This window comes from Equus asinus, chromosome 13, assembly GCF_041296235.1.
Source record: "Equus asinus isolate D_3611 breed Donkey chromosome 13, EquAss-T2T_v2, whole genome shotgun sequence".
In the NCBI taxonomy this organism is placed as follows: domain Eukaryota; kingdom Metazoa; phylum Chordata; class Mammalia; order Perissodactyla; family Equidae; genus Equus; species Equus asinus.
The window spans coordinates 50560773-50586910 of record NC_091802.1 but is presented as its reverse complement, the minus strand read 5'-3'; the positions used below and the strand labels follow the sequence as shown (position 1 = coordinate 50586910).

The 26138-nt window shown below is 39.8% G+C and overlaps 1 protein-coding gene and 2 long non-coding RNA genes across 6 annotated transcripts in view; 2 read left to right on the top strand and 1 right to left on the bottom strand.

Annotated features, from left to right (window-relative positions):
• ABCA6 (ATP binding cassette subfamily A member 6) overlaps nt 1–6206 on the top strand; it is a 59193-nt gene extending 52987 nt beyond the window's left edge. For all 3 annotated transcript variants that reach the window (XM_044745417.2, XM_044745418.2, XM_014847673.3), the window contains 5 exons: nt 1292–1411; nt 1612–1752; nt 2236–2315; nt 4157–4212; nt 4341–6206. In XM_044745417.2, coding sequence (XP_044601352.2) covers nt 1292–1411; nt 1612–1752; nt 2236–2315; nt 4157–4212; nt 4341–4442 — 499 coding nt within the window. In that variant the 3' untranslated portion in view covers nt 4443–6206. The remainder of the gene's footprint in view (nt 1–1291; nt 1412–1611; nt 1753–2235; nt 2316–4156; nt 4213–4340) is intronic.
• Nucleotides 1321–25703, bottom strand: LOC139040076 (uncharacterized). Its single transcript, XR_011493917.1, has 3 exons — nt 25566–25703; nt 23135–23178; nt 1321–1458 (listed from the first exon to the last, which is right to left on the bottom strand). It is a non-coding gene; the product is annotated as an uncharacterized lncRNA (long non-coding RNA).
• On the top strand, nt 14647–25609 carry LOC139040075 (uncharacterized). 2 transcript variants are annotated; one of them, XR_011493916.1, is made up of 4 exons: nt 14647–14782; nt 18658–18754; nt 22874–22896; nt 25471–25609. It is a non-coding gene; the product is annotated as an uncharacterized lncRNA (long non-coding RNA). The 2 variants fall into 2 exon arrangements; XR_011493915.1 differs by lacking the exons at nt 22874–22896; nt 25471–25609 and adding an exon at nt 20119–20286 and having other exon boundaries at nt 18658–19323.
• Nucleotides 25704–26138: the final 435 nt, after the last annotated feature.

The following is a 26138-nucleotide window of genomic DNA, read 5'->3' as shown; positions in this document are numbered from 1 at the left end:
TCTATAACATTTTAACAGAAAGCAGAGGGTCAAGAATAATATATAGATACTTCTTGATCATCCACTTAGCCAGCAAACTTAGAAGGATGATGCATATATATATATTTAGACAAAGAACTGGACGGAGAAGGAAACATTAACCAGATGGAGGCCGTAAACCTAACTCGACATCTTATCTGGGCAGGATTCCTTTCTGATTGTCTCACATGGGACTGTGTGCTCCTCCGTTAATTAACTGAAAAATATCTTGAAAGTTACCTGCAGGTGGTCACATTCTCTTACGATATCTAATTTTCCCGGGAGGTAGTGCCTCCCAAGCAGCCACCCAAAGAAGTGAAAACTGGAGGTTAAGAAAGGAAAAGGAATGAAGGGTAATTAGAAGCAGCACAGGTTTCAGAACTATGTGAGGGGCCGGCCGGTTGTTCTTCACCAAGGGGCGACCCTGCACCCCTCGGCGTTAATCGGCTGGACCCTGTCAAACAGCCGATCAAATGATGTAGCCACGGCTCCCAGCACCAATCCAGTTTCATATTTGTGACTGTCCAATATTTTCCCAACTTTTTTTTTTAAAGTATGTCTTTTTTTCGTTTTAGGGAGATTGGCCCTGAGCTCACATCTGTTGCCAATCTTCCTCTTCTTTTTCCCCCCAAAGCCCCAGTACATAGTTGTATCCTAGTTGTAAGTCATTCTAGTTCTTCTATGTGGGATGCCCCCACAGTGTGGCTTGATGAGCCATGCTAGGTCCATGCCCAGGATCCGAACTGGCAACCCCTGGGCTGCTGAAGTGGCGTGCATGAACTTAACCACTCAGCCATGGTGCTGACCTCCTTCCCAACCTTTTAAAAGAATTTTGCTATGGAGATTTTGCACAAATGTGAAGAAAGTCATTTATGAACCCTTTATACCCATCACCTAGTTTCAACAGATGTCCACATAGGGCCAATCTTTTTATACCTCCACCCACTTCCTTTCCCCACTCTCCAATTATTTTGAAGCAAATACTAGGTAGCATATGCTTTATTTATAAGTATTTGTTAGTATCTCCAAAGGATATGAAGTCTTCCCTTTCTTTTTTAACTTAACCAGAACACCATTAACACACCTAAACATTTATAGAAGTTTTCTTTATGTTATCAAAAATCTAGTTAGTATTCACATTTCCTGGGGCTTTTTTTTTGAATTAGTATCTAAATATGATTCACAAACTGTATTTTTTTCTATAAAATTTCCCCTCTTTCTTTTTTTCCTACCTCCTTTCTTTTAATGGTGTTAATGTTTTGGCTTACTTCAGGCAAACAATCCAGAAAGCCATTAAAAACACAGAGAGAGGGGCCCTCCTGAGCACCCATTACCTGGCTGAGGCTGAGGCCATCTGTGACCGCGTTGCCATCATGGTGTCGGGAAGACTCAGGTAAGTGTCTTTCCAGAGCCTGCACTTGGCCCCCAAAATGAGATTCCCTATTAAAAGGGAAAAATCGCTATGAGCACCTGGAATTCTTCGTTTCAGCTCCCTTAGTGACGTCCTTTCCCTTACATTTGAAATTTAAAAACAACATAACAAAATTTAAGGAGTAATATTTTTTCCCAACATGTTTTCCTTCTTGCCCATAGATGCGTCGGATCCATCCAACACCTGAAAAGCAAATTTGGCAAGGATTACATTCTAGAACTAAAAGTAAAGGAAAGTTCTCAAGTGACTTTGGTGCACGTTGAAATTCTGAAGCTTTTCCCACAGGCTGTGCAGAAGGAAAGGTGAAAGGAGCTTTTGGTTATGAAGAATTCTGTTGGCTTTACCCTCAGGGTTCCTTTTCTGCTCTGTGAGAACTTCAGGGTTATTTGACTTTATAATCAAGTTAGGGACTTCAAAAACTGTTTTGTTGAGTCTTTTAGATTATAAGAGATTTGGGAGCTACCCAGGAAGCTGTGGCCCCCCAGGGAGGCTTGGGGACACCCTATGTTCATTCTGTGTTCAACGAGAACACAGTTGGCATAAAGTGAGCATAACTGTAACTATGCTGGATCACTTCTAGAGCTGTCTCCAACAGCTGGCAACCAAAGCCATTCTAAGATTTGTCCACTGATAAATTACTTATTTCATACGTAAGCCATGCATTAAAAAAAAATTGCATTACTTTTATTTTAAAAAGAAAATTGCTGATAATATCAATATTTATTTTGATGGTCATTTTTTCCCCTTAAAACTCAAGGTCAAATATGACATTTTCCCGTTCCCAGATTTTCCTCCTTCGTGGTCTATAAACTGCCCGTGGCGGATGTCCACCCTCTGTCTCAGGCTTTTCACAAATTAGAGGCAGGTAAGAATGACCATTTTTTAAACAAAGCTTTTGAAGAATCAGTTCAGACTTGGATAATAATTTAATGGGAGATAATTGTGTGGTTTGAAAATAGGCCCAGTAGGGGATGATTTTAAGAATTTTAATGGTAGATAATGGGGGGATTTAACCCCAACTTCGGAGAGTCCAACTCTAATGAAGTGGTTAATCTCCAGCGCAGAGACCATAGCTGCAGGAAAACACACAATCGTGCTTGACTGGTTCTACTGTGAATTCAGGACATTAACCTCAGAAAGCCCCTTAGTCCAACCTGCTTTGCTCACATGCGCACAATCCATTCACACCAAATGTCCTAACTTCTTTCCTCACTCCTCCTCTTACATGGCCTTCTCCTTGCTGCTTTTCTCCCTCAGTTGATTCCCTTGCTTTATGTTTCACTGACAAAATAAAGGCAACAGAAATCCTCCCTGCACCTGTGCTGTGTTCTGCCTTCCTGTTAACGATGATGAACTGTCCGTGTCTCTAGCTAAGAGTGTCCCCTGCATTGTGCATAACTCCTCTTGCCACTTGAAATTGTCCATTCCCTCTCTTTGTCATCTTTTTCCCACTTTTAACTGGGTCATTCTCAACAGCAGGCCATCTTGTGTAGTTTCTCAACACAGCATGGTAGTGAAGAGCTCAAACTAGCACAGGCTCTGTGGAATCCCATCCCAGCACGGCTGCTGACATGCTAGGAGACATTGAGTAAAGCTAGGCAATCCCTGCACGTCTAGATGGCTCACCTCTAAAATGAGGGATAACATCAGCGCCTACATGGCAGGGTGCTTAGGACGATTAAATGAGTTCATTTGTGAAGAGCCTAGAACAGTGCTGGCTCATTATATAAATAATGGATATAATTATAATATAATATAAATATTAATATAAATATAAATATAAATATAAATATAATTCTCTGGTTCACTCCTCCTCCTCCAGACACTCTGACTTCCTAGCTCTTCCTAAATGTTGCAGACATGCATACTCCACCTCAGGACTCTGCACTTGCTAATCCTTCCTGGAATTCTGCTTCCTAAATAGCTGGTCAGCTTCCTCACTTCTTTCGGGTTTCTGCTCAATTATTGCTTTATTGCTGTGGTCCTCCCTGACTATCCGGTACAAAAGAGTGCCAGCACTTCCTATTTCCTTTACCTGATTTATTGTTTCTCCATAATAGCTATCAATATTTACTTTATTATATATTTAAGTGCTTATTTATTTGATGTCCATATTCCTCACATCAAATACACGGAGGCAGGGGTTTTGTTTCTGTCTGTTTTCTTTATTGCTCTATCTGTGGCACCTAAGGGTGGCTCATACATGGAAGACACTCAACGTATAAATGGTGAACTGTGGACTTGTGACCATGTGAGTCTGGTGACTAGTGTCATGCAGAGTTCCTGTGGGGAAGCCCAGCAGAGAGCTGGTCCGGGAGATGAACCGGCTGAAGCACACCCACACGGAAGGAGTGGGTCCTTTTAACGGGAATGGAATGGGATTGAATTCTTCCTCACGTGTAAGAATACATGTATCAATCAATTATGCAGTTCCTCAGGGAACTTACGCATCTCCCCAGGATGCATATACTAAGTAAGAAAACACATATTATCAAAATGCAATATAAGAAAATTCTAATATCAAGATTGATTTAATATGCACATATTAATTCTGTGACTTGTCATGATTTCATTCTTTCATCAAACATTTGCTGATTCAGCTCTATATTCCTATATCAATGATTTGCATTTTTATTTTGTATGCTTTTGAAAAAATTCTTGGTAATAAATTATAAGACTCTACTACTTGTCTTTTTTTTTTTTCAGTGAAATATAACTTTAACCTGGAAGAATACAGCCTCTCTCAGTGCACACTGGAAAAGGTGGGTCAACCTTTGTGGTTTTGTTTGATCACTGAATTTCACCTGAAAGTAACTGCATTTTTCTTGTGTATTTGGAAGACAATCCACAACTTGGTAATTCTTTTCCTTCTTCTTTGTCTCCTATTTAGGCCTTCCTGGAGCTGTCTAAGGAGCAGGAGCTGGGAAATTTTGCTGAAGAAGTTGATACAAGCATGAGATGGAAACTCCTCTCTCATTCAGAAGACCCTTAAAACCTCAAGCCTAAGTCTTTGTTGATGTCACATAAGCTTCTGTTGTATATAATAATTAGCAGTATGTATAATTTTAAAAATCAACAACATCAATATTAGGTATATCTTGTGTATTTAGTTAATGAATGGATAAATTTGGAAATTATTCCTCCCCTCAAATTTAGGGGTGATAGAAAATCTGTGATAAAGGCAATACAAAATATCACTTAAGATACCTGAAGAGCCAGGCACTGGGTGTTGTGGAAATAATACCACAAACTTGGAATTTTTTAAAGTATGACTTAGAAATAGGATATTTACTAAAAAGTTCCCTTGCTGAAATATGTGAGGGATGTATTTAACAGCCAGAAGCTGTGTGATTGTTGCATGCCAGTATGTGATACACTGGGTTTATGAGCTTGTTTTAATACATAAGCACAATCCAAGAGTGTTCCTCTGAAACCTGTTCAGAAATTGTTTTAAAATTCTCAGGGTTGGAGTCCCTTGAACTCACAAATGAACAAACATGTACATTGGAAGAGCAGTTCAAATATACCCATTGAAAACAATGGGAGTCATAGCAGCATTGGTTCAGACTTTTACAATTTGAATTCATTATATTGAGTTTTTATGATTATGGGGCGTGCTGATGGTTTTCTGTGTATTTACTACTATTTTATGATCACGTCTCTCTTATATATGTGTAGGCACATGTGTGCATATATAAATACACGTGTGTGTGTCTTTTGTATTCCTCAATTAAAAAAAAAATCTGTCAGCTTTACAGATTATTTTATTTTTTTCCTTAAACAATAGTCATTTTATTTTGAATATCACTGGAAAATTTTTTGAAGACCAAGCAGTATTCTTGCTGCTGTTTTTTTGGAGATGTGTTATATAACTTAAAAGAAAATTTTTTAGGCTCATTGAAGAAAATTGTATAATGGAGAAAAATATAGAAATTGAATAAAATGGTATAAAAGAATCGCCACAATTTCTCCACACCAAAAAAAATCAACTATTTCCTTTTTTCCTTAGTGCATTTTTTACATAGTTGGAGTCATTATAGTACATATAATTTCCTAATTAAGTATATATGCATATTTGCTGATGTAACATTGAAATTGTTTTAATTTACTTTTTAACTTATGGTGAGATTGAAGCTTTATATTTGCATTTTATTTTGTGTTAATTATTTGTATTCTTTGTTCATTTATTCTTGTGCTTTAATTTTTCTCTTATCCATTTTACAGGCTTTTTATACAATTAAATATTGTTTCTGTATATTTTACATATATCATAATTATATCTGGAGTATTATATTTCCAAACCTACGATGAATCACCTATAGTTTACTGTTTACTCAGGAGCCTTTAGTGTTCTATAAAAGTAAATCCATATTACAGTGAGAGTTGAATTTAAATTATTTCTAGACCTCAAGCAATAAATTCTCTTGTCTTGCTCAAATGTATAACGTCACAACATACATATAACCATTTCACCTAACAATATGATGAAATCTTTGCTTGTGTCCTTTCATAAATTATAAATTTTCTTAAGTGTTATAGAAATATGTTTACAAAGTACTGAATAATCAATATCAGATGTGGTATGAATATTTTAAAATATCAAACTGGACATAGTTTGCTAGAACCATAATAATATAGTTGCTTTTGAAGCTATTAACTTGGGTATTTATTAGGATTGTGTTTAAGAGCAAATAAATGGGTATGAAAAGAGATGGAGATGAGAATAAAACAAAGGAAAAGATTTTTTAAAAAGGAAGACATATCTTGTGCTGATTTTGTTCTCTATTTTCCTAACATATTCCTTCCAGAGGAGGCTGACCACTGAACACTGTATCCCTAATTTCCTTCATTGATGGTTGGCTTCCGGTTGGGTTTGACCAATCCAATAGGAAATAGCAACAGGAGATGGGAGGGTGGAAGAAGAGTGAGGTTAGAGGATTTCCTCCCTTCCTCCCTCATTTTAGTTCCAGATCTCAAGCAGTAGACATATCCTTCCTTCCAGGGTTATAGCCTTTGCCCTGCTCCAGTTACACTCACTCACCTGCTTCTGCCACCCCCCTAATAATATTGGCCCCAGAAGTGTGTCACTCTTTCCTAGTCCACACTCAGCCTCCAGCAATTCATCGTAATTACCATTTAAGTGTTTTTTTCCTACCAATTTGTGCCTCTAGTGGCTCCTGCTCCAGATCAGCTGATCTTGGCTGCAATTCTCTGTATTCGCTTGTATAAAAGAATGAGATATATTTTGGTCTCTGCCCTTGGTTCCTCCTAATATTTGGCCTTTGAGCCTGTTTCCTGACACAGAGCTCCTAAAACTCTTGGGATTTCTTGGGTGATAGGAGCATTTTCTGTTCTAATGAGATGACTCTGGTGGGCTCCTGGATCACAGCTGGTCACCAGAAAGACCAAGCCATGATTAGAAGCTTGGTACTTTCAGCCCCACCTCCCATTCTCTGGAGATGAGAGAAGGGTTGGAAATGGAATTAATAACTGATTACACCTGATGAAACATCCATAAAAATCCCCAAAATACTAGAGAGCTTCCAGACTGGCAAACACATCCATGTTCCAGGAGGGTGGTGCATCCCAATCCCACAGGGACCAAAGCTCCTGTGTTCAGGACCCTTCCAGGGCTCACCCTATGTATGTATCTCTTCATCTGGCTATTCATCCGAATCCTTTCATATCCTTTATCATATAATAAACCAGCTAACATAAGTAAATGTTATCCTGAGTTCTATGAGATGTCCTAGCAAATTGTTGAGCCCAAGGAGGGAGTCATGGGAACCCCGATTTACAGCCAGTTGGTCAGAAGTACAGGTGACAACCTGGGACTTGTGATTGCTGTCTAAAGTGGGAGCAGTTTTGTGGGACTGAGTCCTTAACTTGTGGAATCTGACACTAACTCCAGATAGATAGTGTCAGAACTATATTGAATTGTAGGACACCCAGCTGGTGTTGGAGAATTGGTCAGTATGGGGAAAACCCCCACACATTTAGTGGCCAAAAGTGAAATGTGAGAGCAAAGGAAAACATAATGTGTTTTTCCTAGACATGTAGTGTCAGTGAAGTGGGATTTGCCTGAACGGCTCAGGCTCATGGAAACATGGTTTGGGAAGAAAGAAGGGAAAGGCAGGGGATGAGGAGCCTTTGCTGCCTGGATGGCTTGTTAGTCACCCATGGGGTAAACTGCAGCTGTGCTTTTATCAGTTGCGAAAGGTAAAGGGTACCAGTGGAATTAGAGATGAGAGAAGACCCAACTCCTGAGGAGCTGACTAATTGGATACGTAAGAAAACACAAAATACTAAGAAACATTCTAAACATACAGTCCCTTCGTTATTGTTATCTGTAATAACAGAATGAGATAAAGTGCTGAGTGCACACTTGATGCCAGACCAAGCTCAGATTTGAGTCAGTCTGAGATTTGGCCATGAAACTCAAAGCTGCCCACAAAGGGAAAAATCATGCCAAGAAAGTATCTTGAAGGCCTCTGGTCACCAAAAATGTAGTCAGTGTGGTGGCAGATAAACCAAGAAACTACTGAAACCAGGGGATACAGTGTGTGGGAGTTGCCTCATTTTGTGGATGGGTATCATGAGCTTCCTGAGGAACCTTTACTAAAATGGAATGTGAGAGTAACTAATTTGGGGCTATGTCTTTCGTTTCGAATGTTATAGATGGAAGAGCGTGTTTGGGTTAATACAGGGCCCACAGTTCACTATTGACCAATTACAGATGGCTATAAGTGATCCAGACATGCAGAAGATTGTTCCTGAGGGAAGGTCAGCCTGGTGGACTGGATAAAAGCCACTATAAAGTGTGTTTATCCTGAGATGGGGGACTGCCCAATTCCCCCTGTAAATGCCTAGCAGAACACTTCAGATGAAGCAGCTGATCTGCTTCACGTGCAAGCCATGTGGGATTGGCTTTACCAGGACTGGGATATTCACCCGCTGAATATGCCCATTACCAGTTTACAGTAAATGCTGTGATTAAGGGGACCCCTTTTAGAAGGGCACCCCATGTGACGTTGCTCTTGCAAAATCAAACAACGGTCAGAAGTTTTATCAGTTTGCTGTCTCAGCTTCCCTCCATGGATCTTACTGATACCAAGGTGTCTGACTGCGTGCCCAGCTGTGCAAGCAGTGTGGGATAGGTAGCAGAGAGACCGAAGAAAAGACCCGGAGACAGTGTATGAGACATAAAGTGTTTATTGGGACCTAAATACAAGGAGTGTCCAGGAGTAGCCGACTGGACAGAGTTGTGCACCTTCACTCACTACCGTGAATACAGAGGGGGTTGCTTATAATGGCAGGGGAACAAAGCCTACATGCTTGCCAAAAGGGACCGTCCTTCCATGACCAGCATTCCAAGACCAGTAGCTCATGTAGAAGGGCTCTGTGTTCCTCCAAGATGTGATGTTCTTCCTGGATTGTTACAATACCAGATGGTTGGTGGCACACCCAGAAGGGGGCCAGAAGGACACATGGCTGCTATAGGGCATGTAGGCTACTGCTGGGCAAGCACGACCCTACACGAGGTCACCAAAGTAATTAAAAAAGAAAATGGGAGAGACAGAAAGGAGAGTCAAGGGACTGGTCTCAGCAAGGTAGAAATCTTTAGATGGGGTGACATTGTAATTTATAATAAGACGTATACATATATATGTGGTCTTCATCCTCATGTCTGGCACAGAGCTCCTAAAACCCTTGGAATTTTGTAAGAGATATGAGATCAGCAAAGGTGTCTCCTATTAAGTTAATGACATGCCTTTTGGACCCATCTAAGGAAAGGAGCTAGTTGCCAGGAGAACTAAACATGTCATTAGAGAGTTGGAACTATCCAGGGAGGGGAAAGGTCCTCGAGGTTGAATGGATCACCAATGGCCAATGATTTAATCAATCATGCCTATGTAATAAAGCCTCCATAAAAACCAAAAAAGGACAGGGTTTAGAGAGCTTCTGGGTTGGTGAACACGTGGAGATGCAAGGAGAGTAGTGTATTCAGAGAGAGTATGAAGCTCCACGCCCCTTTCCCCATACCTTGCCCTATGCATCTCTTCCATAGCATTCCTGAGTTATATCCTTTTATAATAAACCAGTAATCTAGTAAGTAAAACGTTTCTCTGAGTTCTGTGAGCCACTCTAGCAAATTAATCAAACCTGAGGAAAGGGTTGCAGGATGTCTGATTTATAGCCAATCGGTAGAAAGTACAGGTAACAACCTGGGCTTGCCATTGGCATTTGAACTGTGGGTTGTGGGCAGCCAATCTTGTGGGACTAAGCCCTCCACCTGTGGGACCTGATACTATCTCTGGGTAGACGGTGTCAGAATTGAGTTCAATTGTAGGGCATCCAGCTGGTGTCTGAGAAATTTCTTATGGGTGTGGGGAATCTTCCTATTGGAATTGATACAAGAAACTATTTAGATGGTTATTGAGAAATGAGATGGATGTGGCAGACATTAATGGTGTTGAAACAATAGTGTTGATGCAGCACTATTGAAGGTTGGGTGGACCAATGGGACTCCCTGCTGGTCCCCCAACATTAGAAGGCCCCAAACAAGTCCACTCTATTTACCCCAGTTTGGAGGAATTTGAAAAGCCAAAGGACAAAATTGCAATGAGAAACCCCACTCAGAACCACCTAGGGTTTTGGTTAAGCAGATTAATCAAGGTAGATACTGAAGGAGAGGCCAGGGTCTTGTGGCTCAACCTGGCAGAGACCCAAGGCCATAAGCACATGTGTGGATAAAATGGCCAGGTTGGGGTAGGAAGGGAGAGACTTTTCCGGGACTCCTTGACACAGGAGCCCAAAACACTGTGATTTGAAAACTGTTGGTGATGTTTTAATGGCGGCTAAATTTAGATCAGGCGGAAATGGAGATGCAAAGGTTAACAGGATTGAGGTGAAAGTTTAGATGAAAATTGGGATTTTTGAACAAACTTTATATGAGGAAATCGAGTCTCCTGTGCCTGAATTTATTATTAGGATAGACATTATGTCGGCCCAGAGATTGCTTCCCCTACCTAGTATTGAGAAGAGAGGCATGAAAGTCCTCCTTCAGGCCAGTCTTAATTGGACACGCTAAATGGAAACCACTAGTTCTGCCTGAACCCACGCAGGTGGTTAACTTAAAACAATATGGAATACCTGGTGGGCAAAAAGAGATCACCACTTTAATGACATGTTAGAAGCTGGAGCGCTGGCACTGATGAATTCTCTGTACAATAGTCCTGTGTGGCCTGTGTAAAAGGCTTGCAGCTCGTGGGGACTAACAGTAGACTATTGAGGCTTAATAAGATGGTGCTGCTCATAGCCTCAGCAGTTCTGACCATGGTTTGGACTATACAAAAAAAACATAACAGTCTAAAGGAGACTGGCACTCAGTGACTTTTTTCTCAAATGCTTTCTCCTCTGTCTCAGTCTTGGAGAGGAGCCAACCGCAGTTCACTTTCACATGGGAAGGATCCTGACTGACATTTACTGTGTTGCCATGGGGCTATCACAACTCACCAGCTTACTGTCAGAATTTGATCAGGAGGGATGTGGACTTGGTCCCCAGTGTAATAGTACACCGCATTGATGACGCATGATAATGTTGGGAACTGAAGAGCAGGCTAGGACTGATTTGAACGCAATAACTCACACAACCAACTGAGGCTCGTTAACAAATTCAGCAAAGGTCCAAGGACCTACCCTAATGGTAAAATTCTTAGGAATAACCTAGGCAGGAGCTACCTGGAATACTCCACAAGTGGCCAAAATTAAACTGCTTTCGTTACCCACTGCTAGGACTAACCAGGAAGCCCAGTGTTTGGTTAGTTTATTTGGGTTTGGGGGGAAAAGCTTATCCACATCTGGGAATATTGCCAGCCCCTATACTTATGACTACCCAAAGGAAAGCTGTATTTGAGTGATCCCAACAGAAGCGTGCCATGACTGAATTATAAAAAGCCTTTATTGACACCTTTATTGATATACCAAAGATTTTAGTCAATGATAAGTGGCTTTTGAAAATACATTATTTTAAACATCACTTCAGAGGTGTCAACACAAATAATCAATAATCAATCTATAAATCAAAATTGGGGTGAGTTTATTATATGAGCCAATCTGCGGGCTACACGGCCCAGGAGAATGACCTTCACCAGGGAAGGCAGCACTCTGGTAAGTGCACAGCATGGTTAGAAACGATTTTGGAACAAGGAACATACATCAAATATGACAAGAATATCTCTTTTTACTACATTCACGAGATGTTTTGCCAGCACAGCAGGTCAGTGGTCACAAGATATACACAGCAGGTCAGCGTGACTCTTAGTTTCTGGGAAGAAATGCCTATCTTTAAACAAACGCTGATCTGGGAGGGAGGCAACATCCCTATCTTTAAAGGCGGCATTCTTTGCTTTAGGATATTGTAAATATTTAAAACAGATGTGCAAGGCATGCTTGACAGGCCACATCAGGCCATTCTGGAAAAACAAGATCAAGGCAAATTAGTTTTAAACCAAATGGCTTCCTCTTATACCTCAATATATTAACTTTCCTCATTGCTTTGCATTTATTCATCAAAGGCAAACTTCACAAGTTTTTCTGTAGTTTTAAGGAGTCCTGCCGACCCCAGCAGGGCTTTCAACATGCTTTGAGAGCTCCTAACATGTCTATGGTAAACATCTTCCGTTCTCCTCACAGCTATTTCCAGACTGCTAACACTGTCCTCAGCTGCCAAGCACATCTGTTGGTCTGTTCTTAGAGTCTGCTTCCCACTTTACAGAAAAATATCTTAAGCCTCAGGGGTGAAATCTTTCCTTCATCTTGTCATATTTAAAAATTCTTTCGGTTCTCACTTTCACCTCCTTTTTTTCCTGTGACAAAGGAACTCTCTCTTCTCCTTTTCAAGTCTGTCCTCTCATCTTGGTTCTGATCCAATCCCTTCTTATCCCCACTCTCCTTCCAAAAAGCAATGTTCCATCTGTTACTTTATTTTTCCTGTTTTTTCAGCGTTTTCCTTTTTCCTTCCCTTCTAAATACCATCTTTTAAAAACCCTACCTTTGACCAAAACAACTCATTTTGGCTAGCATCCAACCAATGACCTTTCTTTTATAACCAGCCTTCTAGAAAAAATAAATGATGCTTTTCTTTTTGCTTCCCCATCTCATATCCAACATTATACATTTAAAACTCAAAGTATATGTATTGAGCAACTTTCATGTCCCAGGCTCTGTGATGTGCACAGTGATAAAGATTCTGCAGGACCCTTCAGATGTGTACAATCTATGGTGGAAGTGAGATGAGCATGATTAGTTTAAAATATGGAGGCGTACATACTGTAACAACAGTAACCACGGTGTGCTAGGGAGCACCTGGAAGAGGCATCTAACCCAGATGGGAAGAGGGCCAGGAAGGCTCCTGTGAGAGGAGAGGTAAGGCCTGAGACCTGAAAAACAGTGAGAATTAGGCAGATATACGTAGCCAATATGAGAAGGCCCGTTTGAGAGAAGGGGTAAACAGGTTCTGGTACCAATTCCAATGGGGGGAGGGGGCCAGTTCGCTACACCACCAAGAAATGCTCAGGATACCAGCCGAGTGTCGTAATTCAACTCAGTTCTCAAACTATCTACCCAGAGATAGCATCAGATTCCACAGGTTAAGGATTTAGTCCTACAAGACTGCTCCCTCCTTCAGACTCTAGTCTCAAGTCCAGGTTGTTACCTGTACTTCTGACCAACCAGCTATAAATCAGATGTTCCCACAACCCCCTCCTCGGATCGATTAACTTGCTAAAGTGGTTCACAGAACTCAGAGAAACATTTCACTTACCAGATTACCAATTTATTAAAAGAGGATATAATTCAGGAATAGCCAGATGAAAGAGATGCATGGGGCAAGGCATGGGGAAAGGATGCAGAGCTTCCATGCCCTTTGTAGTTGAGTTACTCTACCCAGATCTCCCCATGTTCCCCAACCCAGAAGCTCTCCAAAACCTGTGTTTTGAGTTTTTACAGAGGCTTCGTTACATAGTCATGATTGATTAAGTCACTGACCATTGGCAACTGATTCAACCTTCATCCCCTCTCTCCTGTGCTAACCCTCTAATCACATGGTTTCTTTCCCTGGCAACCACCCTCTATCCTTAGGTTAACTAAGGATTTTCCAAATGTCGCTTCATTAACATAACAAAGGCCACCGTTATTGCTTTTATCACAGGAAATTCCAAACGTTTTAGGAGCTCTATGCCAGGAGCTAGGTTGAAGACCAAATATATATTTCTTATTATAAGTTATAATATCACAAGGGATTGATTCCAGAAGAGCCAATAGAGGTGAATGAGAATGCTTTACATTCATTTAAAAAAACAATGATCATGTCTAAATATGACTGGAGTTAGAGGAAGGGTTAAGGCAAGGGAAGACTGGAGAGAAGCAGGGACCAGATAATAAAAAGTCTTGTGCTTTTGCTACAAAACCAGGACACTGTGAAGGTAGCAAAGGGAGTGACATAATAAAAATTGTGTGCCAGAAAGATTGTTTATATGTGGTGTGAAAATGGATTGCTTTCCAGTTTCAAGATGGTATGTGGACAAAAGTAGAGGCAAAGATGATATCGGCTCAACACAAGGTTGACATATGGAAGCCATATTGTAGAAAAGAAACCATATTGTAACTTTGAGTGATCTCTAATTAACTAACTCAGCTGGATATGCATGCTCCAGGAGACATACATACTCTGTAGATTTTATGGCCCTTGCTTGGGTAGGTACCTCCCAGCTGTGATAAGACAATAACTTTGTTCTTTTGAGTTCCGTAGGAATGTGATGACCCTTGAAGAGAGATTCTGTGTTGATATCTGGGACAACTGAAAGATCTGGCAACTACTGGTCTCTAACACCAGAAGGTCAACATTCCTAACAGTCTCCCCCATAACCCACTGGCCCATATAGCTGCTTCAAGACTCTGTGATCCCCTTAAGATGATTTTTAGGATGCTAGTCCACCATCTTCCAATTTGCTAGCTCATCACTTAATAAAATGCCCTTTCTTTGCCACCATCTTGCCTCCTGATGGATTGGCTTTTGTCTTTTGGTGAGCAGATCATGCCCTTTGCGTAGTAACAGAAATTGGCAATGACGATGGGATCTATAAGTCTGCCTGCAGCCAGCCAACTTCGGGGGAAATTCTTGGGAAAGTCCCTAGCAGCTGCTGAGGCTCTCTTTGCCTTGGGGGTGGGTCCTGTTGGTTTCCCTCCACTGCCAGCTGTCTCCAATGCTTCCTATAGTGGAAAGAGAAATGGCTACTTCTAGAAGGTCAACAGGCTCATGGCTGGAGTAGGGTAAGTTGCCTCAGGGGTGCACCACTGAAAACTTTCTTTCCCTTCATCTGGGGTCCCCTTCTTTTGAGGGTGGTCATCTGGCTAATAGGGCACACTGCTGGAATGGGAAGAGTTATAGGACTTCACCTGGAATCTGGGAACCAGTTCACCGGTGTCTGGTGTTTCCGTGTCTGTGTTTGTAAACAGCTCCAGGATCAGATGTCTTTTGGGTGAATGACCTTGTTAAAATGTGCCCATGCCTAAAATTGTTGAATATCTCATAGGAATTGTGGGTTAGAGGTCCTGCTGTTGAGATTTTTTGCTTGGTTAAGGTTCTAAGCAAGGACTGAGGGTTTAAGGGAGACAACATAAATGGGTTACAGCCACTGGGGCACGCAAAAGGATAAGGTTAGAGTCCCAAGCTCCAGGGTACGATCCCAGAGTACCAGAGTCTTGGATTTCAAAGTCTGTTCACATTTGTCTGTGTCTCACTGTTTTATTTGTTAAAATTGGCTGTTTGGGGACTTAGTTCCTTGGTGACCTAGTTCCTTGGTGACTATAACAAACTCTCTTTAGAAACTACCTTGCTTGTTGCAGCCACCTTGGAAAAAGCCTCCTAAAATGAGGATAACTATAAACAGCTGGAAAGACAACTTAGGATAATTTAAAATTAAAGTGGACAGAGGCCGGCCCCGTGGCATAGTGCTTGGGTTCAGTGTGCTGTGTCAGGGGCCCTGGTTCATGAGTTTGGATCCCAGGCGCAGACCATGCTGTGGTGGCAAACCACATACAAAATAGAAGAAGATTGCCACAGATGTTAGCTCAGGGCAAATCTTTCTCAGCAAAAAAAAATTAAAATAAAATTATGGTGGCCATTTTGGGTTCTTTTTGAGCCTCCAAATGAAGGAAAAAGGAAAAATCTTTCATCTTGAAAGAGTCAAGGGCTCCACCTTTTGACAGAAGGTTTTCAGAAGCTGTCGATGTTTACAGAGAACAGCAGGATCTTGCCAAACTTGTTTTGTGTCCTGAGGGCTTGGTTTGATAATCCTCAGGTTAGGAGGGTCCCAAAACTACAGTGGGACAAAAACGCGGTTGTTCTCCATTTTGTGGTCAGAGATGGTTTGACAGAAATGCAGGTTACACTCCCTTTTGCCACGAGGGGTCCTACTTTACTGCTGTCAGCCGCGGGGTAATTAATTTGGCCATTAGAAGGAATGTTCCATTAGATAAGATCATTTAAAACTGCACTTAAAAAAACTGAAGATTTTGTTACAAAAAGCTAATAAAAAATTGTCATAAAAGGTACATAAGAGAAACGTCTATTAGGTCATGGTTTTACAGACATCCCGTAATCTATGTTCAAAGGAGGGCCCAAAACGAGCCCCTCATAGAGTGAATGAGACTCAGAGATTTTCTGGGGAACTGCTGTTTAATATAGCCTGGTACAGTTATTGTTTGTCCCAACTGAAACTCGACAAGATATTTGAAAGGATTTAGCAACGCATCATAAGAAATTCAGCCAAATGGGAAGCTGATATTCAGAGCTTGATAAGAATTTATTAGGCCTTCTTCCCTAAGTTAAAATAAAACTAAGACTCCAGAGGGAAAGAAACAAATTAGGAATGGTGTAGTTGGACAGGTAGACCAACCTGTAACGTCATTTGAGTTACAATCCAATTTCTGAGGAATCAAGAGCAACTGTCCCTAAAAAAATACCCTTGGGAGACTGGAAGTGCAGCTGTAGAGGCAGTTCAGATTTCACCCTTTACTTTTACCTCAAAGAGCTTGCAAACCCTCTGGGGAGTATCTAGCCCATCACTAATTCCTAGGACCGAAGGGGAAAAAAGGAAAAAGGAAAGAAAACGGCCATAGGAGCACCCTTGCCAAAAATCTAGCATCTTGAGTGTCTTCTCCACAAATATTAGTAAAAAAAAGAGGCTTAAAACAAAATTTAGATTCATTACTAGGGAGCCTTGTATTACTGTACTTGATTGTGGCAATAATTTTAAAACAATAGCTGTAGAGTCTCTGTGTATGTGTGTCTATATAGTTATATATGTGTGATAACTTACTTCCCGATGGTATAATTTCTAAAGAGCTCTACTCAATTGGGTTAAAGTAAGCACTTATACAAATGTAATGGAAACTAACAAAAGTGCCTTTCAAGTTAACATAATATAAAACAATCTTTGGCAAGTGAAAGCTTATTTAAAATTGTTTGGCACATACATGACACCACCCATCAGGCCATGCTGAGGTGGCGTCCCACATAGCACAACCAGAGGCACTCACAACTAGAATATACAGCTATGTGCTGGGGGGTTTTGGGGAGAAGAGGAAGAAGAAGAAGAAAAATACTGAAATATTATTGCTAAACATGTCTAAGATTATCTAATTCTGGCTTCTTATTACAGAGAAACTAAAAAATGTTTTGGTCTATTAGTAAACATGTCTTGTATTTTATTAAATGATTGTACTATGAAGTAGCATGTTTCTATAAATTATGAAAAGTGTTTAGAATGCTAATATAAAAGACAATTCATAAGTGCTAATTTTTTAGTTTTCACTAAGGTCTATAAGGGTCAAAAATTCTACTAAAAATTAAGAATGAAAACATATTTGTATTCAAAGAAAAGAAGATGTATGCTTTCAGTAAAGAAGGTATAAAGAATGGAAATATTTTTGTTTGTTTTCTTAAGAAAGATAAATTTATCCCAAAGTAGTAGGTGGGAAAAAAAAAAGAGAAGCCATGGGTCAAATTCTGAATGTAAAAAGAAAGATGTAGGTTTGTGGAAGAAGAACCCTAAAAAAGAGTTTTATGCATGGTCAAGTTGACTAAGATTGAAGTAAATCTAAGTAAGCAAATGAGTTTTAATATAAAATGTAAGCTATCACAAAAATTAAAATTTGGTTTTCTTTCTCTTAAAAGGGATAATTTTCTTAAACTTTTAGTTTGCTCTTGATAGAGGTTATAAAACATTTCTCTTTATTTTTGAGTAAGTTTACCCAAAAGACAGAAAATCTATGCTTTGTTAAGATAATTTCCTATGTTCAAAAAGATGAGATCTCTCTATTAAGGTTTTTGACTGTTTCTTTTTTTTTTTTTTTTTTAAAGATTGGCACCTGAGCTAACAACCATTGCCGATCTTTTTTTTCTTCTTCTTCTTCTCCCCACAGCCCCCCAGTACATAGTTGTATATTCTAGTTGTGAGTGTCTGGATGTGCTATGTGGGATGCCACCTCAGCATGGCCTGATGAGTGGTGCCATGTCCATGCCAAGGATCCAAACTGATGAAACTCCGGGCCACTGAAGCAGTGTGCACAAACTTAACCACTCGGCCACACGGCTGGCCCCTTGATGACTGTTTCTATTGTCACTTTTTTGAATGGATAACTGAACATCATTTTGCAGTAAGCATTGTTTCCTATTTGACCAAGTGTTTTAAAACCTTTTAATAATTTTTGACAAGCTTCCCCCAAAATTCAAATCCTAAATGAAGTCGCTCTTTTGACCTGAAGGAAAAAATTTTTCTTTGAGAATTTCAGAGGACCCCTGGGACTGCTCAAAGACATTTGTTCTCTCTCTTCCTATAAATAAGAAGATACTAAGCTAATTAGGCTTATTTGGTATGTTAAATTTCATGGGAAGCATTGTAAAATAAGTGATGATAAACCTTCTTAGGTTGTATTATATGGGTAAATGTTATTGATATAAATGTTTTAAAAATTATATAACATTCCTAAAATTCTAATCTGTCCTAGTTGAGAGCCATAATTCTAGTTATTACCTTAAAGTGTTGTATGTCACAGAAATAGTGAAATTTTTTTGTCAATTGCCATTTTTGAGTCTTTTGTCATTTTTAGATAGTTGTTATCTAACTCTGATGTTTTTATAGATGTATTTCATCTTCAGAGAGATTCAAGGAGAGGACTCCAACACTTACTCTAGAAGACAGATTTCTGATAAACTTTCAGATCATAAAAGTGAACTGGGTAAGAAATTACAGAACTCTAATGAAGAAACTTATGGCCTCATAAAACTGCTAACAGAAGAATAAGATCAAGAATTGATTACACAGGACTGAATAAACTGATGAGGATGATTATAATTTTTATGACATGTCATTTGAGATATTGCTGATTTTTTGATGTTTTGTTTTTTCCAGATTTAAGGAAACCTTTTTCTCTTTCTCTTAAGCTAACTATGACTTAGAGTAACATGGCAAAATTATGCCTTTTTAAGTGAAATTGAAGTATTTTTCTTTTCTCCCCCTGCTTGATCCCTTCAGAATTTGAAACTCTTAGTGAGTAAGAATTGTTTTCATGGCAATGCAGTTATTTGTGTAAGTTTAATAAGAATCTATTCCCCTTATAAAAGGACACAATTGGAAACACTGGTTATATTACCAAAGCTTTGACTGGAATGTCATATTTGAGAGAAACATGCAGACTCAGACATGACAAGATAGCTTTTGAGGAACAAAGATTGACTTTATAAAATAAAGCCACATGAAAATATTGGTCTAATACCTTGCTTACAGGATTCCTAGCAACCTTACCAGGTGAGTGAAGAAGTTTACTTCTCTAACAGGTATAAGGAACCTCAGCGTATTTTGGGGAAACTCAAGAGAAGAGAGGAATCCCCCAAATCTATCTGTATAACAGGCAGATTCTGATGACAAATCCTTGGCTTTGCTGGCCTCAAGAGGCCTTTAAAGTTCAACCTGAGCTTTCTTGTAGAAAGTTCCAGCAGAAGGTTGCAAGATTTGAAAGACTGTATATGATCAATTGCTATTCTTGGGGTACTTAAGGAAATAATAGTATCAAGTTTATTGAAACCAGACTTATTTCATAAACCAATTAGTCTTAATTTGGCTATCTTTGGTGAAAATGAGGTGAACAGGGGCTGGCCTGGTGGTGTAGTTGTTAAGTTTGTGTGCTCCACTTCAGCACCTGGCATTCACGGGTTAGGGTCCCAGGAGTGGACCTAAGCACTATTCATCCAGCCATGCTGTGGTGGCATCCCACACACAAAAAAATAGAGGAAGAATGCCACGGATATTAGCACAGCAACAATCTTCCTCAAGCAAAAAAGAGGAAGCTTGTCAACAGATGTTAGCTTAGGGCCAGTCTTTCTCACCAAAAAAAAAAAAGAGAGAGAGGGTGGTGAACTTAGAAAAATGATGTTGCCATAGAAACTGTGAGGTTTTTGTTTTCTATCTGTAAACTAGATTGAATCCTGAATTCTTCCAGTCTCCTGATATGTCTTACTACAAATATGCAAACCAATGTTTTCAATTTTTTGTTTCCATCATTTTCATTTGAATCATTGAGAACTGAAACTGTGCTTTTTCCAGAAGCCCTGCAAACGGAAGCTGGACAACTTGATATTAATTTAAGAGAGACTTATGTCTGTTGCTTTGTAAGCCACTCAGAAAGATACCTGAACATCTGATGACATCCTCAAAGACATTTAAAACTGCAAAATACTTTGACTCTGACACTTATAAATGTTTTTGACTGGCTGTCCCCTGTGCTCAGAGACTGGTTTATGGTTTGCTTCAACTATTAAGATTGTTTCTCCTTTTGTTTCTCTAGAAATGCTTCCTATTAAATACCATTATTGCTTACACAATATAGGCTTAACTTTGGGAGGCCACCTGCATCACTGTCTTAGTAGGAGACTGGTTCAATGAGATGGAACAACCTATGCCCCTTACCAGCAGGAAGAAGCTAGAGCAGTCATCACCCTATATCCCTCAAGATGGAGGAATAAACAACAAAAGGGGGGAATTGATACAACACAAGGTTGACATAAGGGAAGCCATGTTATAGAAAAGAAACCATATTGGAACTTTGAATTCCCTCTGATTAACTAGATGAGTAGGATATGCACCCTCCAGGAGATATACATGCTCTGTAGATTTTATGGCCCCTGCTTGTGTAGGTACCTCCCAGCTGTGATAAGATGATAATTTTGTTCTTTTGAATTCCCTGGGAATGCGATGGCTCTCAGACAGAGATTCTGTCTATTCCTATATCCATGACAACTGAAAGATCTGGTGTGGTGACTACTAGTCTGTAACACCAGAGGATTAACTTTCCTAACCCCTCCCCTATAACCCACTGGTCTATATAGCTGCTTCAAGATTCTGTGTCCCCTGTAAGATGGTTCTTTAGGATGCTAGTCCACCATCTTCCAATTTGCTAGCTCATTGCTTAATAAAATGCCCTTCTTCTGCCACCATCTTGCCTCTTGATGGATTGGCTTTTGTCTTGTGGTGAGCAGGTCATGTCGTTTGCATGGTAACCAAGACAATAGGTCTCAAATACCTAATAAACTTCCAGGAAAAAGTACATAGAAAGACTAGAAGGGAGGTAGTATTTGATTAACATATTAGCTGAAAATTTCCCAGAACTTAAAAAAAAGACACAAGTTCTATGATTGCAAGTGACCACAAAATGCCCTGTAAGACAAAAAAGCCCAAAAAACAAAAAACAAAACCTACACCTAGGCACATTGTCATGAAGTCTTATACACCTGTGCTGAAAGGGAAATTCCTAAAATTTCCTAGAGAGAAAAAAAAATACCTCAAATTAATGAGAATCAAAGCTATGTAAGCATTCTTACCAGCAAAACTAAATGTGAGAAGGCAGCAACACGGTATTTTTAAAGTGAATAATTTAAGACATTTTCAGTCAGGGTCCAAACAAGAATATAAACGAAAATTCAGGATGACAGAATTACAGAAATACAGGTGGAGAAAATGGACAGATTTATCAGTCAAATAGTTTACAACATGGCCAAAAATTATATTCAAATATGTTTGACAAGTAATCTAAGAAATCAAGTAGTAGTGTAACCACAGGACCAGGAACAGAATTTCTCACCCCAAAATATGCCTCTTTGGCACACGAATTATTTTAGGCTGATTACTTTTAAGAAACAGCAGACAAGGAAAAAGCTCTGAAGACCTAGGAGAAGTTACCCATTTGTAGGGGAAATTTACATTGATAAGATAAATTTCCGTTTGTAAGGGTGACTTCCTCTCTGAGCCAGAGGACTAAATCTCTAGAAACTCAGAGAAGGAAACGACTTAAATCTACATAAAAACTTCACCCTTGTTTACTCTGCTGACCTCATCTTAACAACAGAAGGCTAAGGCTGTTTTTCTGGGCCTGTGAGCCACCCAGGAGTATGCGCAGAAGAGAGAGCCAATGAAAACTCATCCTGCTAGCACTTCTGCACACCAGCCTGCCCTCCCCAATCCCTTAACCTTACCCTATACCCTGGATCAGGAAGACAGAGTTGAGAGGCTGTCCTTCTGTCTCCTTACCACTTGAATGCACAAACAACAAACTCTTTTTTCCCCCTCAAAAACGATGTACACAGTATCAGCTTCTGTGTGCACAGGTGGAAAGAGAGCCTTCACTAGGTAACAAGAGTAATTTTTATCAATCAGATTAATAACTTTTAAAAAGATCTATGATTCCAGTTTTGGCAAGGCTATGGAGAGTATAATTGCCAGCATTTACTGAGTCCTCACTCAATGCTGGATACTGTGCTAAATGTATGTATCGTTTCCTACCTATCCTACCCTTAAAATTCTAATTTTGTTTTAATCCTAAATGATTGGATACAGTTGAAAAATAAAATTCAAGTGAGTAAATTTAAAGCACTAATTGTCTTTATTAAGCAATTCATGAATCGGGTAGCATCCCTTTTAGCAAGTGGAGAGATACTCGAGGCGTTATACAAAATGTGAAGTTTATGGGAAGGAGGGCAGGGCAAGGAAGTTATTGGCAAAAGAAAAGAAAGGATTATTTTGGGCCAGGACATCTTTTCTCTGGAGGGAAGGGAAAGGCAAGGGTTTTATCATGCAGATTGACTTTTCTTCCTCTGGGAATGGGGGAATAGGGAGGGCTCACGCAGATTACCTCATTGGTACTGACCAGAAAATTCCAGACTGGTTGATTAAGATTACATGTTTGGGGAAAGTGAAACTGCAATTAGATTTGGTATGAAATTGATATCATGGGATTTAGCATAATACCATTTTGGGCCTGTGGGTTTCTGTTTAACAATCCTATCTTATCCTCTGTATCTTACAGATGAGGAAACTGAAGCTCCCGGGGTAAGTAACTTGTCCGGCATTGCACAGCAGAAAGTATAGCTAAGGTTCCAAAGTCAAATATGTTGAAGGACTTATCCTGCAAGGGGTGGGATGGAAGCAATGCACAGCAGGTCGTGGACGGGAAGATAGATAGAGATAGAGGCTGATTTTTCACATTGCCAGAGTAACATCTGTTCAAATATGTTTGTCAACATGTAAGGGTGATCACTAGTAGAATGAAATACCAGAAAGTACTCACCCAGAACTTTCCAGATGGGAGGAGGGGAGAAGGGCAAGGGGAACCTAAAAAAAGGAACAGAGAAAAACCATGATCAGTGTGGAAATGGAGAAATGGAAAACCACAGGAAAGCTTGATTTAGAGACTATAAAATCAGATGATTGGACAAAATGGATTGGTTATCCTAGGGACTTACATTCCCTCATGAAAAGTAACAGATTTGCAGACTAAGTGAAAAGAAAAATAAAATTATACTGTTTCAAAAAGACATCCTGTAGGCAGATAATAGAGGTGGGCCAAAATGTACCTGAGAAACGGAACTGCAAATAGAAAGAATGGAGGGCAGGAATATATCATACAAGGATGTTTCAAGCCAAAAACAAGAAAAGGCATAAAAGGGGACCAAGTAGAATTAATTTCTTGTATTTTTAAGAAACAAAATAAAATTTGGAGAGTATCTGATAAAACCCAAATGCAGGCAGCATAGCTAGGTCTGAGGAATAATGAAAAGGACAGAAAAGTTCCTGGGAATGAGCAGACATTCTCAGTCTCTCTCTTTATCAGGCTGCTGGCTGCTTTATTCTCGTCTCTCTGCAAGTCAGGTTTTTCTGCTTTTGACAGTGTTGAGGGCTGCACACAGGTCCCATGGTGCCCAGTATTCTGTACAAGTAGCCAGGATATAATCCAAGAGGAATGTTTTAGCCCAATGCAAAGTACATCACATGAAATCTGTAAGACTTCTGGGACAAGAGAATATTCCTGCAAAATATATGAAGCAAGAGGCAAGGAGAAAAGTGAGACTCATTGAATGAACAGAGACAGACACAAACAAGACTGGACAGCATTTGTTATTTTAGCTTATAGACCAGAGATTGTCCGGATTGTAACCAAGGTTCTGCTACTCACCAGCTATGTGAATTTGGGCAGGTTATTTAAATTCTCTGGCCCTCACTTTTCTCATTTATAAAATGGGGTTGATTATGATAGTGCTTGCTTCATGAGATTATTATGTGGATTAAATGTGTTAATAATGTTTAAGTGTGCTGTTTGGATGGGGAAAATCCCCTTTCTCCCTTTCTTGCGTTCTTATAGCTGGTCTGATAATAAAACTGACACATGACCAAATGAACAGGAGAAAAACCCAGTTTAATATGCACATATTGGAGATCATACAGAAATGATGCTCGGAGAGTGAACAAGGCAGACAGTATCTATACATTTTTTACACAAAGAAACAATCAATTGTGAGGAATGACAGGACAAAGAAATTTAGATTTGAGATACATAATTAGTAAGGAATTTAAGCAGAGTTTAGGCTTGAGGCAGTAAATTGTCAAGGCTTGTTTATGTAGGCATCTCGGCCCTGAACTCCCCAGCTTTGGTGATAAGGATACAGGCAGAGCATTTTTCACATGGGAGATTTATTTCCTGCTGTAAAGGGGAACAGAGACAGGAGGGCAGAATGCCCCTTTTGCTTCTCAAGTAACTTTAATTAAAAATAATCGATGTGCTATTGTGGGGTATTTTGGGGTGGCCTGCCCTTGGCCCCAACAGTGCCTTGCAAGTAGTAAGTGCCATCCGTGGTTGCTAAGCAAGCACCATGATGTTACGTAATCAGTGCCATTCCACTGTTGAAATCCCAATAGGACCTTTTTTTTTTTTTTAACTGGCAAGCTGATACCAACGTTTATTTAGAAGAGTGAAGACATATGACTTGGTCAAGGAAAATGTTGAAAAATAAGACTAACAAGGGTGGGCTTGCTCTGGGACAGTGTTACAGAGATTACAGGGTGGTCCATATGAAGGAGGAGGCCAACACGCTGAAGAAAAGAATAGAGTTCAGAAGCCACCTAGAGGACCAGAATCCACAAACTATCCTGGATACAAAGTTCTTCTAGGAAACAAGTTACTGAAGAAAGTTTCTAAATTATATTCTCTGTGTACAGAATGCTGGCAATGTTATTAAATGCGAGAATTTTTGTGCCTTCTACAGAAGACACAAGACATGCAGAAATAATCAGAAGTCTTTTTTTTTAATTTGACAGTCTCTCGCATTAATGAGTTCAGTCTGTTTCTACTTTGCTTGCTGAACAATGTCTGGATCTCATATAATTATCAAAAGAGTAGCTATGATTGAATAAATGTTGAGGGAATGGGAAATAGTAAGGAAGATTTCATGCGATTATCATGGACAACGGGAGACAGATAAAAGTCCATTTGAGTTAAGAATCGCACGCATAGCACATTGTGTCCCCTTCCGTTGTGTATTCAGGAAGTAATGAGAGTGCAGAAGAACTTAACAGGCTTGCAGACTCTAAGCAAAAAGATAGTGACTCTTTTCTACTCTTCTCCTACAGCCGAAGACCAACTCTGTGAATTACAAGAAGTTGGGGAACTGCCTTGTCTTCGACTTATGTGAGATGCTCAAAAAAGATAGAATGGCAGCTCTTACCTGTTAAAAATGTTTCTTGTACTTCTCCGGAAAATAGGATGCACTGGCCATCAGTGGTTTCTTACAGAGAAAGTAGTGTGTTTTCTGGGACTTGTTGCAGAAATAACGAGCCTATAGGTCCTGGGAATGCAGGTAGTTTTATGACATTGCTTTAAGGATTCTTCTATCCTCCACTCCAAGAAAGATGCTGCAGTTGGCGTGTATGCAATGCAACTGAGATGCAGGTGAAAATCCAGAGCTCATTTTGTTATCCTGAAAAAAATTACTTTGCTTCATTGCCATATTTCTAGATCCAGGTTTTAAGACCTACATTTCAGTTTTGAGTCACTTTCTGACCTGGTTTGTATGTTTATAGCTATCATTAAACAAAAACCTCAACTCTTCTATTTCCTTCTCTCTGCTCTGCCTCTTATACTTCTTTAAAAGATTATATTGTGGGTCAACTCTCCCATCAGTGCCTTGTATGAAAAAGCTCGTTAAGAAAGACTAGATTCGCTTGGTTTGAGAGCTCCTAATGTTTTGATATGTCCAGCCAGCATCTGCAACTATGAACTCCCTGCTGAGGAACTGGCC